The sequence below is a fragment of the Epinephelus lanceolatus genome, chromosome 18 (assembly GCF_041903045.1).
Source record: "Epinephelus lanceolatus isolate andai-2023 chromosome 18, ASM4190304v1, whole genome shotgun sequence".
Classification (NCBI taxonomy): Eukaryota; Metazoa; Chordata; class Actinopteri; order Perciformes; family Serranidae; genus Epinephelus; species Epinephelus lanceolatus.
In genome coordinates, this window is record NC_135751.1 from 35,309,220 (window position 1) to 35,326,742 (window position 17,523).

The 17,523-nt window shown below is 42.5% G+C and overlaps 1 protein-coding gene across 2 annotated transcripts in view; it reads right to left on the reverse strand.

Annotated features, from left to right (window-relative positions):
* Positions 1-290: 290 nt before the first annotated feature.
* The window catches only part of srebf2 (sterol regulatory element binding transcription factor 2), a 32,746-nt gene continuing 15,513 nt past the window's right edge, over positions 291-17,523 (reverse strand). The window contains exons 10-20 of one of the 2 annotated variants that reach the window (XM_078161720.1): positions 17,336-17,511; positions 16,703-16,952; positions 14,972-15,141; positions 14,662-14,833; positions 13,379-13,496; positions 13,186-13,295; positions 12,450-12,582; positions 10,216-10,387; positions 7,706-7,882; positions 4,265-4,376; positions 291-646 (exon numbers count right to left, since the gene is read on the reverse strand). In XM_078161720.1, the coding sequence (XP_078017846.1) occupies positions 432-646; positions 4,265-4,376; positions 7,706-7,882; positions 10,216-10,387; positions 12,450-12,582; positions 13,186-13,295; positions 13,379-13,496; positions 14,662-14,833; positions 14,972-15,141; positions 16,703-16,952; positions 17,336-17,511 (1,805 nt within the window). In that variant the 3' untranslated portion in view covers positions 291-431. Of the gene's footprint in view, positions 650-4,264; positions 4,377-7,705; positions 7,883-10,215; positions 10,388-12,449; positions 12,583-13,185; positions 13,296-13,378; positions 13,497-14,661; positions 14,834-14,971; positions 15,142-16,702; positions 16,953-17,335; positions 17,512-17,523 lie in introns of both variants that reach the window. The other variant, XM_033644517.2, reaches the window with a different exon arrangement.

Sequence of the window (17,523 nt, forward strand, 5' to 3'; positions counted from 1 at the left end):
AATGCACTGCCGCATTGCATTAATTTAAACAGCTATTAGATAATGGTCCCTTTTCCCTTTGGGGCCTATTTAACCTGATTTTCCTTGTTGTGTAGCTTTGTTAGGAATGAGGCAGTGAGCCCGCGTGGTACCATTTATGACCAGAAGGTGGCGAGATTGTGCTGCAACAATGAAGCTAAGCATCAAAGGAGCAAATATGTAGCCTGAAGTGTTTGTGTGGATGCAGGGCTGACATATGTAGCTGTCTGTGTGCGGCGGTTTGAGGAAAAGTCTTTGTATTCATGGCCCTCGCTCAGGATGAGTGTGTGAATGAGTGACAGTTACATTGGTGGATGAGCCTGTTTACGTCTTTGAATGTATAACAGCAAATTACAGAGTTCATTGAATTGTGAGTAGCCCTAGTGTGTGTGTGTGTGTGTGTGTGTGTGTGTTCAGGAGGCAGCGATGGTCGTGCCCCCGCTGAGGCGCAGCAGGATCTGCTGACAGTCCTGCAGGGACCGTCGGTCTCCCACCCGCTCCAGGGTGCGCTTGGCTTCGGCCAGCAGGCGCGCGCGGTGTCCAGGCGGGGTTAGCAGGGGCATGGGCAGGTGGCGGCAGGCCAGCAGGATGGCGTGAGCCCTCTCCCTCTCACCCAGTACGCAGTCACCTTCTGACAGCAGCAGGGGGAGGAGGAGAGGAGCAAAAGTGCAAGTTAGTGTCCAGTGCCGTCTGATATATGTGTGTGTATCTTGTTGAGGGTCATGTGGCCCTCCAGGGACTGTTTGGAGTCAGTTTTTCTATTTCGCCATTAATAGTTAAGATTAAGAACGACCACAGGGGAGCTGATCCTGAGCCAGCAGTCAAGGTGAACTTACACTCTGAGTTTGTGTGTGTGGATACTGGTGATGCGTGGTTTGCAGTTACAGCTGGTTAATCCCCGGATCGGACGGGTTGGGTAATAAAAATTAACATTTTAATTAAAATGTATTTCGCTGGTGAAAAAAATGCATTTTTTTTAATATAAAGCCAGGACGTCTATGCAGCAGAAAGACGCACAAACTTTTGACATCAGTGCTACATGATCAGAAGAAACAGAGAAAAAGGGGATGGGGCATTTGTTTTTGCCCAAGAGGTAGAAAACCCACAACTAACAGAACGTTCGGCGTCGCCCCGGACCAATAAACCCACTGGTGGGTGACGACAGGCGAGATACCCATCTGAAAACAATATGGCAGCTGGCTGTTTACAAATGCTCTCGAATTACAGTGCACTAAGATATGTTTCTGAAAACATTTTAGGCGGATTATATTTGATTAGCTCCTCTACCATTTGATCTGAGAGAAAATGGGTGGCGGCTCTCTCTCTCTCGATCCACTTCTATACTCTTTTGTGTCCACGGTGGCAGGTGTACAAAAATGAGGAGGTACAAGCTGTAGTTTGAGTCAAAGCTTCACATACTACCCATACTGTTATGATACAAAGCTGCATGAAAATCAGCAAAGAGTCCCTTTAATCATACTGAGTTTATCAAATAATTGCAGCGACCACTGGAACACAAAATGTAAGAGCGTCCACATTAAGAGAGACGCTGTGCATATTTACACATGAAGAACAGAAGCACAATTTCAATTATTAATTCAGAAGATACAAGCCTGTCTCCTTTGTCAAGTTTATAACTATAGCTTTTATGTCCCAAAGTGACATTACTGTGTGCATGGAAACATTTACAATAACTGAAAGCAGCCTGTCTAATTGTTTAGGTAAACTGTTTAAATTAACACTCATACATCAATAAAATACATAATTTAAAAGCAACATAGCCTCCAGGGACTAGTACTGTAGTAGGGAGTGAAATATCCATGTGATTGCAGATCTATAAATCTAGAAAATAATTTATTCAGGTGGGTGGATGATTTATGGGTCCACGTAGATTTGGATGACATCTGATCCATGTATCACTCGTGGATACGATTCTGTGACAATGAAAATGATGTCTGTACTTAAAAGAATACTTAAATTAGGGAAGGCCTTTAAGAGGAAGCTCTCTATTATAAGGACGCCCTGATTAAAGTATTAAAGTACTCGAACCGGCAATTTGAGATTTTAAGAGGCGTAGTGTTTGGATAACAATGATTTGGGGCTTCTAATTTTGTTTTTGAGGAATACTTAACCCCCCAAATATAATAGGACACTAATAATATATCAATTACTGACCACGTGTCACCTTGACTTTGTGAAGAACATGTTGTTTTTCTTGCATGCCTCCACAGTGAACGGAGAGTCCAAAAAAGGCGAACATTTTTCATGAATTGAAGTAAACAAGGACTGCATGTAACAACAGCAAAACTACATCACGACATTCGTTTATAAACTCTCAAACAACTCCTACGGCATAATCTAAGTCTCCTTCATACAGTTGTGTGCTCAGTACTTCCCAAACACACGGGATTTAAAAACACTTTCACCTACCAAAAGCGCCCCCTGAGCATGCCTGAGCACATAGGTGCTTTTAACAGGATACAGAATATTTTTATTATCGCCGAAGGGCAATTTGTTGTGCTGTCAGCAGTATCATACAGAAATGGGAAAAAAGCAATAAATACATAAATAAATACAAAAAGATGGCACACTGAGTTAGTTAAAAAAAAAAAAAAAAAAAAAAACATGTGAAAGGTTCAAGTGAGATTTAAGCAGGCAGTGGCTTTTGGGACAAATTAGTGTTTATGCCTATTTGTCCTGCAAGCTGGCATCCTAACTCTGTGGCCAGATGGAAGCTGCTGCTTGGCCGCGCATGAGACTGTACTGACGTGCTTTGGGAAAATGCATGTGTTTGGGAAGCACTGAGCATAAAACTGGACAAATGAGACATGGATTTTACTCCATGAGTTGTGTGAGATTTTGAAAAAGGATGTTAAAGTTTTGCTGATGTTAAACGCTGACGCCATTTACATCGATTCATCGAGTATGTTCGCCTTTTTTGGATTCTCTGTTAACCGTGAGGTCTTATGACAAAAACAAAGTTTTCTTCATGAATCTTGCCTGGGAACAAGATTTAAACACTTCATTGTGCGTGGGACTCTATCTTCAAGCTGGTTAACTCATCATCTCTCTGTGCTCGCCACTGTCTATTACAGTAAAAAGTCATGCACAGAGCCCATTTGTCTGAAGTCAGACTTTTATGTATTGACCCAGATGTGAACACCAGTTGTGACAAATGTTCAAGAGGTGAGGCTTCTCCGATTCACATGTACTGGACGTGTCTGAGCCTTGAAAAATACTGCAAGGACATTTTCCAAACTTTATCCTCGATCCTCAGCTGTGATCTACAACCCAGCCCTCTGATCGCCCTCTTTGGCACCACCGGAGAGGATGATGTATACCTGACTCAGAGCCAACGCAGCACACTGTCTTTTACCTCTCTGCTGGACAGACGGGCAGTTCTTATCTGATGAAGGGATGCTGCCCCGCCCACACATGCCCAGTGGCTGAGGGACATTATGTTCTGCCTTAATCTTTAAAAGATACGCCACTCAATTTGTAACTCAGATAAAAACATTCAAAAGGTTTGGGAGCCGCTTTCTGAAATACTTCCAGAGCTGGAGATGGAGAATCGTCCCACTGACGATATTGCGGCTGATATTTGAGGTTAGTGGAATGAGGAGGTTTGTATTTAGATTTCATGCTTTGTTCCTTGTCATATCCTCCTGAGACCTGAACTTTAGTTTGGTATGCATTTTTAATTTCTTCAAGCTATTTGGGATCAATAGGACCTGATAAGAATAAAAAACTAAACACTGTCAACGATAATAAAGTCCCAGTGTCCTCAAACGAGTACTTCCTAATTAACAGTGTCTCAGCTTGTTACTTTTTGCTAAAATTGGTCAAATTTGTTGCCATATCAAACTACAAACATTATTAATCATGAATAAACAGGTTTCAACCATAAAATGTGATCAGGTTTTGGACCTTGTCCCCTTTTGTGTCGGGATCGGCTGCAGACTGATTTGGCAGAGATGGCTGCCATCTTGTTTTTAAATGGATTAGTGTACTGTGCTCTTACTGCCACTAGATGGCACAAAAAGTGTCCATGAACGAGGACAACAGGTCTAAGTTGAGTAGAATGATCAAGTAAACCCAAATATTGATGTCCTCATATGAAGACACAGGTTATCAGGAGGAAATTCATGCTCTCAGTTTGATACCTGGTGTGAATATATATTGTGTGTATTTGTTAAAACTGAATAAAAATATTGTGTGTGTCAAGGCGAGTTTGAGTCTCCCTTACCGGCTGTGAAGGAGTTGTGTGTCCTGCGTCGGAGGTTGTGCTCCAGCAGCTGGTGTGTCCTTGTAGGACTGGCTCCAGCCATCAGCCTCACTGTGGTCTCATGAAGAAACACCTGCGGGGAGAAACACGCTCACATCAGAGCCGCAATGATTGTCATCATCAAGTATTTATAGGTGTTTGTCTGAGTGATGCTGGAGCAGAAAAACTTTGATCCTCCACATCATTTCACCCCACACACAGCATACGATATGTAAGAAACACTCTGCCTTTCATGCGAAGCCTCTCGCAGCACCACAAGTGAATACCTCTCAGTCAGTGGTCTCACAACAGAGTCTCATAAAATGATGCAGCCATGTGGTTCTTAAGAGTCTTTCACAAGTCAAAACATAACGAATGATCGCCAACCGCTGTGAAAGCAGTAGTTGTTAAAGACCCTCTGGCTACAGTAATGACAACTCCAGTAAATCTTACAAGTATGATTGATGATGTATTAAAGTGCGGTGAGATTTCTGCAGCTGGTGAGAGTGGGAGAGAACTTGATTTCCAATGGAGTATTATCAAAAACAAGATTAGCAGGTCCCAGCTGATCTCTGGGCTTATCATCAGTGCAGCGCAGAGTTTTTGTTAACATGACGAGCCAACAACATATTGAGGGTATTATTACTTTTTGTGTATCGCTTGTTACAGATTTACAGATCTGGAGAGTTGCCTGCTTTTCAATGTTATGTCATTATAAACTGATAAATTGTTTTATTTAGCTGAAAGCAAGACAATGAAAGCTGATTTAGTGACTAATGTAACATCTTGTTATGGCAATTTCTCCATATTTTTGAGGATTAAAGAGCTACAAGATCAATAAACTGGTTAAGCTGCCAGGCTGCCCCCACCCCCGCCCCCCCCGTAATTTCTTTGTGCAGCTGTTGACACCTTCTTAGACATAAAAAATATGATGTAACTAGTGCTAGGTAGTGTGACCAAAAGTTGTCTCCTTCTTGCATGGCTGGGCCTTTATACAGGATTATAGTAGCTTATGAAGGCTTTGTATAGGGCTTGCCTGTTCCCACAATGATACCATATATCCGAATATATCAATCAGTTGCAGGATGTCAACAATTTTTGTTGTGCAAACTGCAACGAAGTGAAAACAAAAATAGATATGAACACAGAAAGTGTTTTAGCAGCTGGAGGCAGCGTTTTCTAATTGTTTTTAATGAGAATGAAGCGTTTTGCTTTTTTGCGTTGTAATGCGCCTGATGTTTCTGCGCTCAAAGCACCTGGTGTTTTTGCTGGGATGCTCTGAACTCCTCGAGGTGAAAAAATTCAACTCAGAGCAGAAAAAAGCCCCATGTCATCTCTTTTCTTACAGCTGGTAAACAATGGAGGAGAAACTGGTGGTGCACGTTTAGTCGTCTAAACGATTAATCGTCCGTCCCCTTGCTAGTCAGCAGCAGAAATATTAGTCGGTTAAACCAATTAGTGTTTTATTCATGTACAAGGCAGCTTAACTGTCACGCAGCCACCAGCCACTAGTGGGGGCTACAGAGCCATCAGACAGCAGTCCACCTCACTGCGGTAATGCTCAAGTAGACTGGAGTTTTAAAACAGCACGGTGGGAAATTGGAGAGACTTCCTCTCAAGAAACCAGCGCGGTTTGGCAGTACTTTGATCTAGAAAATGAATTCAGCAGCAATGAATCTTTTTTGAGACGTTATATTATTTGTTAACTTTAAGAGAGTTGTTGTCAGATAATGTGCAGGATTCATACTGCACAGAGCAAAATGCCTTAATTATAATTTAGATGTTGTTTTATCAACTTTAAAGTGAATCGCTATAATTTCTGTCAGATAATCTGCAAGGTTCAATGTGCCCCACATTTCAGAGGCAATTTATTTATTTTAGATGTTATTTTAGTGGTTAACCTTTGACTGTGTTGCTGTCATGTTCACGTTCATACCGCACAGCACAAAGTGTCTCGTACTTCAGCAGCATTTAAAATCCGATACGGTTGTTGAAGATTGTGATTAAAGGTTTCAAAGGGCCCTTAATGCACACAATATTTTTTGGGACAACGTTTCAAATACTTAACAATAAATTGTGCTAAATTTTGACTGTTTACTGAGTGGTTGACTAGTTGACTAGTCTTAATTAAAATTTTTGTTTAGTCGACAGGGAAATTAGTCACCAGCCTGACGATAGATAGCAGGTTGTCAAACTGCCCCCGAGTTGTCCTAAAATATGCCTGGACTAACTGGTGGTACTCCCTGTGATCCAGCCTCTTTTTTAGGGTCTCATGTACCCACACAGATCTCCGTTTACCTGCTGACAGCCTCTCACCCTCAACCAGAGCTACAGACAGTACCCTCTGCCTCAGCATTTTAGGAACTAGATACTAACTACTCGGGAAAAAACGGCACAGCAAGTTGTTGTTGTTTTTTTTTTTTTTACTAGTATCATTCAATTAAGAAAAAGGCAGTGTGGTGCGCCTTGCATTTTGAAACCTGCAAAACTCTTTCTGTGTGATCAGGGCCTAACAACGCTTTAATAAAAAAAGAACGCAAAAAAGGGGACGACTGTACGTAGCTCCTCTTCAAGCTTGCTTTGGCATTGTTTAATAATGTATGAGGTTGTGATAGCAGTTTAGCTGTAGTAGTTGAATTATTTTCGCTCCACTTAGACAAATCCAGTGTTTTAATTCTCGACTGTCTGTAGTGGGACCGTGTCCTTGCATAGGTGGATTGTTAATGTGTTTCTTAATGGCGCTCCACTGCTTTTTATTCCTAACATATGCAGTGCCTTCAGCAAATTCAACCATTGTCTGACCTTATGGCTTCACTGTTTCACTGGCTGACGGCCTTAAATCCGAGGACCATGATCATATCTCTCTGTATTCCACCACATGTTTCTGCTGAGGTGATGGAGGAAGTCCCTATTGTTTGCACCACCAGCAACAACGGTGGCTCAACAAACCAATGTCATGTTGGATTAAAAACAAACAAACAAAAAAAACATAATAATTTCCAAAGGTCTTCCAGTGCATAACTTCATCCTCCATCTCTCTTTTCTGTTCTTGTACTGTAGCGATGAAGCTAAAGTGTGTCACAAATTGTTGTGTGCCATGTTTTTTTTTTCTTGTAAAAGAGAACTTTATTTGCGATATTAATTATTTTATAGGTTATAACTGTTAGTAAGAGGAGTGCGCAGTTAAAAGGGATGCCCTCTCCCACTCTTCACAGCCAGCCTGAAGTGTGGCAATCTTTGTGACTGCCTATTAAAGAGCTACAGCAATTGCTTCAGCTCTGCTCTGGTATGGAGGTATATGAAAAATTCATATTGTAAGGGGAAATAAAACCAGTATAACAGATGAACCAGTACATCATACAGCACTAAACACTGTTCTGAATTCCTTTTACTGATTCCTGAGCGCATCTGACTTGAACGTACCTTGTGTTGCGCCTGTCTGTAGCACTGTGTGAGCTTTCTGAGCGCGCTGAGGTCCCTCTGGAAACCAGCCAACTGGGATCCAGGAGCCAGGCCAGGCTCTCCATTACTGCTGCCTCCCCGCTGCCATAAACTGGTCCTCAAGGTGAGCAGAAGGTCACAGATCAGGAGCTCCACTCCCTTGGAAGAGAAAGAGGACAAAGTGCTATTTGGTGTGTTTACATATGATGCAATTTCTTAAATTAAAAACAGACTTTTAGGGGATGCCTTTGAGCCCCAAAGTGTGACTCGAATACCTAAAAAATTACAACCACAACCCACCAACGACGACCAGCCACCATCAATACCAGTGCATCTCGCCCGACATGCAAGCCAAAAATTAAAAGCAGCGACATGATCTTGAGTGCTGTTTAATGTGAAGTGGTGGCGTGTGTAGCGGGTGCGTGCAGACTGGGGAGGCCTCTGTACTGCACTGCAGACACATTGCACTCGGCTTCAGGATCATGCAATGCAACTACAATGCACCACAGCCACCTCCTGCCACCCACACTGCCCACACACACACAGCCCCACGTCAGCCTGACCCCAACTGAGCAGTGTGTGTGTGTGTGTGTGTGTGTGTGTGTGCGCGTGTGTGTGTGTGTGTGTGTACGCATGATGAACCCCTGAATGCATCGACTTCAGTGAGGGCAGATAATTTAATATTAAACATACAGCATAAGACAGGTGTTTGTACTGTATATACAGTACAGGCCAAAAGTTTGGACACACCTTTTCATTCAATGCGTTTTCTTTATTTTCATGACTATTTACATTGTAGATTCTCACTGAAGGCATCAAAACTATGAATGAACACATGTGGAGTTATGTACTTAACAAAAAAAGGTGAAATAACTGAAAACATGTTTTATATTCTAGTTTCTTCAAAATAGCCACCCTTTGCTCTGATTACTGCTTTGCACACTCTTGGCATTCTCTCCATGAGCTTCAAGAGGTAGTCAGTCACCTGAAATGGTTTCCACTTCACAGGTGTGCCTTATCAGGGTTAATTAGTGGAATTTCTTGCTTTATCAACGGGGTTGGGACCATCAGTTGTGTTGTGCAGAAGTCAGGTTAATACACAGCCGACAGCCCTATTGGACAACTGTTAAAATTCATATTATGGCAAGAACCAATCAGCTAACTAAAGAAAAACGAGTGGCCATCATTACTTTAAGAAATGAAGGTCAGTCAGTCCGCAAAATTGCAAAAACTTTAAATGTGTCCCCAAGTGGAGTCGCAAAAACCATCAAGCGCTACAACGAAACTGGCACACATGAGGACCGACCCAGGAAAGGAAGACCAAGAGTCACCTCTGCTTCTGAGGATAAGTTCATCCGAGTCACCAGCCTCAGAAATCGCAAGTTAACAGCAGCTCAGATCAGAGACCAGATGAATGCCACACAGAGTTCTAGCAGCAGACCCATCTCTAGAACAACTGTTAAGAGGAGACTGTGCCAATCAGGCCTTCATGGTCAAATAGCTGCTAGGAAACCACTGCTAAGGAGAGGCAACAAGCAGAAGAGATTTGTTTGGGCCAAGAAACACAAGGAATGGACATTAGAACAGTGGAAATCTGTGCTTTGGTCTGATGAGTCCAAATTTGACATCTTTGGTTCCAACCGCCGTGTCTTTGTGAGACGCAGAAAAGGTGAACGGATGGATTCCACATGCCTGGTTCCCACTGTGAAGCATGGAGGAGGAGGTGTGATGGTGTGGGGGTGTTTTGCTGGTGACACTGTTGGGGATTTATTCAAAATTGAAGGCACACTGAACCAGCATGGCTACCACAGCATCCTGCAGCGACATGCCATCCCATCCGGTTTGCGTTTAGTTGGACGATCATTTATTTTTCAACAGGACAATGACCCCAAACACACCTCCAGGCTGTGTAAGGGCTATTTGACCAAGAAGGAGAGCGATGGAGTGCTGCGGCAGATGACCTGGCCTCCACAGTCACCGGACCTGAACCCAATCCAGATGGTTTGGGGTGAGCTGGACCGCAGAGTGAAGGCAAAGGGGCCAACAAGTGCTAAACACCTCTGGGAACTCCTTCAAGACTGTTGGAAAACCATTTCAGGTGACTACCTCTTGAAGCTCATGGAGAGAATGCCAAGAGTGTGCAAAGCAGTAATCAGAGCAAAGGGTGGCTATTTTGAAGAAACTAGAATATAAAACATGTTTTCAGTTATTTCACCTTTTTTTGTTAAGTACATAACTCCACATGTGTTCATTCATAGTTTTGATGCCTTCAGTGAGAATCTACAATGTAAATAGTCATGAAAATAAAGAAAACGCATTGAATGAGAAGGTGTGTCCAAACTTTTGGCCTGTACTGTACATGTATATGTGTGTGTGTGTGTGTGTATAAGGCAGCAAACATGATTACATAATAACTGCTCTAATCACAAACCCAGAGCAGATCTTAAGGAAATAAGTGTTTGGAGTGTCGTGATGGATTCTTTGTCCGCTACCTTGTTCAGCAGGTCCCCAGTCTGGGCGAGGGGCACTGAGATGCTGGAGCGCAGGTAGCTGCTGGCTCTGTCGCAGTGAGACAGGCAGGTTATCGCTCCTTCTCCCTTCAAAGGGGACAGACTCATCTGAACTGCCTTGCAAAGCAGCAGCACAGACTTGGGCAGATGGTGGCTGAGGCAGAGAGGTGAGAGAAGGACAGTGAGGACAGTTACTTTGGTTTCTTCGAGTTAAAGTTCAAGTTTAGTTTATTGTCATACATATTAAAAAGTATAATGTATTTTCAAGTGCAACACAATGCATCTGCTGTGGCTCTCTCAGCCCTTAAAACTACATATCAATGTGAGTAAATAAAAGACAACAATAATAAGAAATCCTACAACATTTTAAAACATTAAAAGTGCTTTCTGTGTGTCACATTTTGCAGACAAAACTCCTGCACACTGTCTAACTTGCAGAAAAGACTGCAGCGCTTCAGTGACTAGACCTTCATTAGGTATCAGGTTTGCCTAATGAAGGTCTAGTCACCCAAACGTTGCAGTTTTTTTTGCAAGCTAGACAGTGTGCTGGAGTTTTTTCTACAAGTGGTGTTCTGCTCGTCCCTCTCCTACACACCTGTTTGGAAATGGATGTGCGAAGTATTCCTTTGTTCTGTGTGTCACATTTGAAATATTTCAAAATATAATGTGTAAATTTTCCGCATTAAAATGCTAAAAAAATGCCTGGAACAATGTTATATAATATTCCAAACATTTCTAACAATCTTCAATCACAGAGAAATCCGCAATTTTAATCAAAGACACAGTCGCCATCGCCTGTCAGTGGCGTCATATCCCCTTTGTCTTGGGAGCCAGAGGCTTTAAACAAATAACTTTTATCTGGTTTTAAGCCACATTTTTACAAAACACCTTTTAGATCTTGGTCGTCTTAAAAGATATGCTTTAACCGGATGAAGGATTTTTGTCATCAGACATCTGGATCTCAAGTTATCAGAGAAACAAGCTGAGCAAATGAACAAACTGTGCAGCTCCAGCCCCTGCCATGCCAAACTGTGTCAGAGAAACACTGATTTTTAACTTCAAACTGCTTTATTCTGTGTTTTTATTTGTTTAAATTACCAGATCCATTTGTTTTGGAGAAGAAGAGACCTCTGCGTCTAATTCTGATGATAAAAACCTCCTGAACGTCGAGTCTTAAATTATCAGAGAAAAAAGGTGAGCACACATTAGCAGGAGCTGGGGTAGCAGCCGCTCTGCAATGAGCTTAACAGCGTCAAAACAACACTAATTTACAACATGAAAGTGTGTTGCTTGGTGTTTTCACTGGTTTTAATCACCTGGTCTGTTTGTTTTGGAGAGGAAGAGACCTTTGTGGATAATTTGGCTCCTGGTAAAAAACTTCTTGAACACAGAACACTGGGAGAAACTGACTGCAATTATGGTGTCACCTTGTCTTTTGATATTTTTTTGCTTGAGCTCTCGTGACAAAAGTTTACATATTGCACGTCTGAAGTGCTTGCTGTTCCACAACATGCTAAACATTTTAAGTGCTTGTTGTGTGTCCCATGTGTCCAACAACACAGTGAGTTATTTAAAGTGCCTGCTGTTCAGTAATTTAACCACCTGGGAATAAAAACTGTCTTTGAGGCCGCTACTCCGAGCTCTGATGCTCTGCAGGCGTTTACATGACGGAAGGAATAAGAACAGACCAAATGCTGGGTGGCTGGTGTCCTCCATGACACTTAGGGCTTTGCTCTGCTGCGGGAGGTGTAAATGTCCTGAATCTGTGGCAGTGATGTTCCTATGATTTATGAAGCTGTTTTTACTGTCGTTCTCAGATGTTAAAGTTCAGTCAGGCTGCCAAACAACACCAGTGAGCTACCAGTAAGGCTGCACTCCATGGTGTGTGGACATTCCATATTTCTAAAGGCACTGCAGAGAGTATAGTCTCCTTCATGACACAGCTGGTGTTTAGAGATGGATAATGTGCGATCGTCTTTTCTGCTTTTCACAGCTCAAAAGCTTCCTGCAGTGTTTGACTATTTAAATGTAAATGGAGAATGAACGCTTCACCTTCACCACATTTATTCTAGTTTTGGTTCTGTCGTAGGGAGAACCAAAACTAGAATAAATGTGGTGAAGGTGAAGCGTTCACCACATTTATTCTAGTTTTGGTTCTGTCGTAGGGAGCTTGTGTTTTGTCATATTTACACCTACTGACATTTTACTCCACTTACTCAAGAGTGTGCAGAGCCCTCGGCATCCGTTCGGCTTCTGCCAACAGTGACCTCACTGCGACATCATCGCCCTGCAGCCAATGCACGGCAGCCTTCAGGACCAAAGCCCACCAACGACTCACTGGGTCTCCCACTAGCAGGAAGAAGAGAGGGAAATTATGTTGAAATAAATTTTAAAAACAAGACAATTGGCTCCAGTCGAAGAGCCTGAATGGACTTTTTTGTGGCCCTGAAAACATTTTTCTTGCCAAGCTTCAATTGTCAAATGAGACATGATTTGACAGTTAAGACCTTGACTTTTTTGTCTCTGCTCTGTGTCTCCTGCAGTAACAAACGCTGTATGAGTGTGAGGATACAGACAGCTTTGTGTGCAAAATGTCTCTGTGTGAAAACAAGAATTGATTAAGGCCGTAGCTAATTAACATCCTCTGAACAGATTGTCAATGTGTTCATATCCATTGCAAGTCATTTATTACCACAAATCAATGACTGCAAGTGTTATCTGTGCTAATCCAATAAAAAGTTAATCCCAAAAGCTAAATTGGCTGTCAGTGTACGGCAAATGGAGCAAAGAAAATCTATTCATGTTGACAGTAATAACTGTGATGGCTATCTGGTTAATCTTCACTGAAGAGGAAAAAAAAAAAAATCGAAATCTCTTCTCCCATGCAAACATTCGATGTGATTCATGCTTGATTGTCATTGGGCAGGGTTGTTCTCCTCACACTATTCATACCTGGCGTGGTGGTGTGATTGGGTGGAGTCGAGAAGAGAGGAGGAGGGGAAGGAGAGTCCTCTGTGCAGCTGTTTAGCAACTTGAGGAACTCCAGGGCACTGTAGAACTCCCTGAAATAGAGACAGACATCCAGGGTCAAGTCATTTACTCACATCAAACTGTCAAAAGCATTGCTGGTGCCCTTCTGCCTCACCCAGATTCGTTCTTGTGTTTGCCCACTTCAGAGTCGCTCTGCGGCTGGATGAGGGTGTGAACGGCTCTTTCCAAAAGCTTCCTGCAGAAACAGCGGTGCAGCTGGGCGATGGGGTCAGCTGGAGGAAGATCAGAAGGGGAAGCACAGTCACATCATAGTGCACAGCCTTTCAAATTTACATATTCGTCATACCCACTGGCGATCGTTTCATGACAATAAGCCCCTAAAGCTAACGACCAATATTTCAGGAGATTCGGTTAAGCAAGAGGATATTCAGGCAAACACTTCCTCTTCCATGTGCCGGTCATTTCAGCTAACCTTTAATAACAGATATCCTTATATGAATGCAGATAAATTTACAAAACGGGACATAAAATGGGACAAAAAGGGAAACGGATGGGTTCCAGCTGATGCGCACCATCTCTCCACATGGACTGTTGATCTGCCGCTCAAATGTGAATGGTCAAAACTACTCGGACAACAAAAGGAAACCAGCACCAAAATCGTGTCCTGTCCAGATTCTTCTACATGTGGAGAAATGTTTGTAAAGATCACTTTTTTAAGCATCTGCATTGCTCAGCACAAAAAAGAACTCTGAAACTCAACACAATGCAACAAAGACCTTGAGCCAACAAGACAATTTAGCCAACATAATTCAGTGTTATATCCATCCATCCATTTTCCGATGCTGACCCAGGGCCAGCTCTGATTTCGGTATTATTAATAGAAATAAATAGCTAGAGTGAAAGCAGCGAAACTTGGTGTTCCTCTGGCTACCTTGTGTAGTCTGCTCAAACAACGAGTAGCAGCCATGGCTGCTATTGATGGAGACAGAAAACGAAAATGGGGAAAGCACCTGTGGTTGAAGGCCTCTTGAAGTGAACTAATAATGTCCACGTAATGAAACAGCTGTGTATCAAAGTAGTCAATAAAATTTAGTAAATAATGGTGAAGCTGTCCATTCCATTAGGCCTGCTTTATATTTGTGTAATAAATATACAAATGTCAAATATTGGTTATGATCGTCTTGTTTAAACTGTATTTCCTTTAATAGAAATTTCATCTAGCAATGATTACAACTTCTTTAAAGGGAGCTAAAAGTACCCTTAAAAAGCATAATGTCATGAGTTTATCTTCTGTTATGAGAAAATATCTAATGAGGAAACACCTTAAACTATTTGGACTGTTTGTTTCGGAGTTAAAATGGAAAGAGGAAATGAAACAGAGAAAGACTATAAAGAGTACAACAGATTATGAGCCAACTCCTGTTTTTAATGTCATACCTGGGTCTCGCTGAGAAGTGTACAACCCATCGCTGCTCTCTGACTTCACCGACCAGTCACAACTCAGGAAGAACTGCCGACCCAGTGGGGTGAAGAGCCAGCGCAGGCAGTCAGGGATCGTCTTGGTCTCTGATTGGTTGGCCACGCTCTCTGCACAGCTCAACAGATAACCCTGGGAGATTCACACAGAAGCAAGGATGCGGATTATGGAAAGAAACCTCATCCAAAGTAAATATCATTAAGATAAAGTGGATAAGTATTCAAACACAATGTAACCACAGACCGGAGACAGAACGTGTAAGAGACTTACAGGCAGACAAGAAAGGTGGTGGCCCAGCACTGTGCGCAGGGCTGTTGCTGCAGTAACATAGATCTGGGTAAGTTGCGCAGGGGCCATCTTGCCTTGGGCGCTCTCGCTGAGGTTGACAGCACTCAGAGACACAGACAAAGCCCACAGACTGCTACGCTGAGGCAGCTTTCCTACAGAGAGCAAGAGAAGAAACTGTATGACTGCATGTCAAAGTGAAAGGTGCAATATTGATTTGTTGTAATTAAAATATAACTATTTCCCCATGTTTTTTGTGTCTAAGAGACTAATGGGAGCAACAGTTTTTGAAACTTCGGTGTTGATTGTGAGCGCTGCAGCCAGCAGTCGTGAAACAGGCTACAATGCAAACACTCTGGCATGTTTTTGCTGTCAATATACACCCACTAAAAGCGCTTGTTTTTGCCACTGACAGGCTCAGATTGTGAAAGGTGTCTGACAAGATTATGGAAAGGACCCCTACAGATATAAACCTTTTTGTTAAAGAGTAAGATCCTTTTTGTTTGCCACAAACAGCCCCCCAATCACCATCGCCAAACCTACCAGACTCCGTTTTAATAACCAGTAATTTTATCTTTGTAAAACTGCTGACAGGAACAAAAGCTCACAAAAGGGCATTTTCTTTCGTCTCTCCACTGCTCCAAAAATTCTTATATCTCTCATCTTAAATTTGATGCTTTGGTGTGTCCTGGCATTCATGATAAAATAGATTTCAAACCTTTTTTGTAAACCAGCTTGGTCCTTTTATTGCTTTGATATTTTCTTTGCAGACAAATAAATATTCAAATAATCTAAAAAACTTTTTATTGTTGTTGGTGCATTTTGTTGAGTCCAATGTTCTCTGTACATGGTCCCTGATAAAAAATAAACAAAAAAGTAAGTAAGTATTTGAGGTCATTTACTTGAATACTAAGAGTATTTTTTTTTCCACATAGCATACTTGTGGTATATTTACTGTATGATTCGCTGTTGTAAATTAGCCTCCTGGCCACTAGTTGTCTATATAAGGAATCACAATTTCCTCTCACACACTTTTCCCTTTTCCTTGTCCCACTCTGTGTCTATCCCAGTCGGTGTCATCCTTTTATAACTTTTAACTCTGATATGCCCCAAACAAATGAAGGCATCTTAACTATACATCCTTGGCTAGATGCTAGTGTGCTTGATGTAATCCCAGTGGCTTCCCATTTTTCCTATAGTTGACCAGTTATAGTTGACCTCGCATTCGCCTGAAGTTCACCACTTCACAACCACGAGCAGCTGGTATTTTCTCTTCTTGCTTTTGTGAAACTCTGGATTGGTTAAAATAAACCGTTCCCATTTAGATGTGAAAATATGCTGGATCTGTATACACTAAGATCATTGTTTATTTAAAATGGAGTCTGGCAAAGGATGTTACTCCTTAATAAAAAGGACTATCTCTGTAGGAATCCTTTCCATATGTTGTCAGACACTTGTAACCACAATCTGAGCCTGTCAGTGACAAAAACAAGCATTTTTATTGGACAAACACTGATGGATCACACGTTGCAGCCTGTTTCACTGCAGCCAGTTGCAGATGTTTTGCTCAATACTGGACCAATTTCAAAAAATGTTGTTCCCATTAGTCACTTGGACAAAAAAATATAAAAACAAGGGTTGTGGCATAACTTGTTCAACCTGTGTGTATGTGTCCTGCCTGTGTACACATCAGCCCACTTTGGTGCCAACACTCACCTGTGAGCTGCAGCTGGCTCAGCCGGTGGTAAACCAGCGCTGCGTCCTTCGCACTCGTCCTAGCCTCCTCCCCCTCATGCTTTCCCCCGACCTGATGAACCAGCCAACCCAAAGGAGTTGGACGATGCAAGCAGTAGCGAATTAGATTCCAGGACAGTGAGCAGACCAGGTCCAGATTAGTTGATGGAAGAGCTCTCGTCAAGACGGACAGGCATGTCTCTAAGCTGGCCATTGCTGCTGTGTAATCTCCCTGCAGGAGAGAAAGAGACAGGAGAAATAGTAAGCTAATCAGTATTCAGTGGAGACTGACTGGAGAGAGGGGGCGATGAAGGTCATTAGATCTGAGCGCGATTTGAACAAACGCTAAAAATAAATGCATGCAGGGAAAAGGCAGGCTAAACTGACACATCAAAACAGTGTAAATCAAAGCAGATCTCTGAGCACATCCAAACACTGGAGGAAAGAATAACGGGATCAAATATTCACACAGTCGCATGAAATGGAAGTAGTGTGATCATTTCTTTCCTATTTTTGGAAACGCTACCTCACCCCTTCTTGAGAAGTTTCCTGTTCACACACACGCACACACACACACCTCTTATGTAAGAGAAAACAATATAAATAGCATCTCACCCTGTTGAGATGCAGGTCGGCTTGTTTGCGATGCCTCCAGAACGACACAGATTTTGGCGAGTGAAGGGGTGTGACGGGTTCCCACAGGTAGAGCACCCTGACACAGCCCCACACTGCACCCACTCCGCTCAGCACCCACACCATCACCCACGGCAACAGGCACCGCAGCCAGGACGCTGGAGGATGAG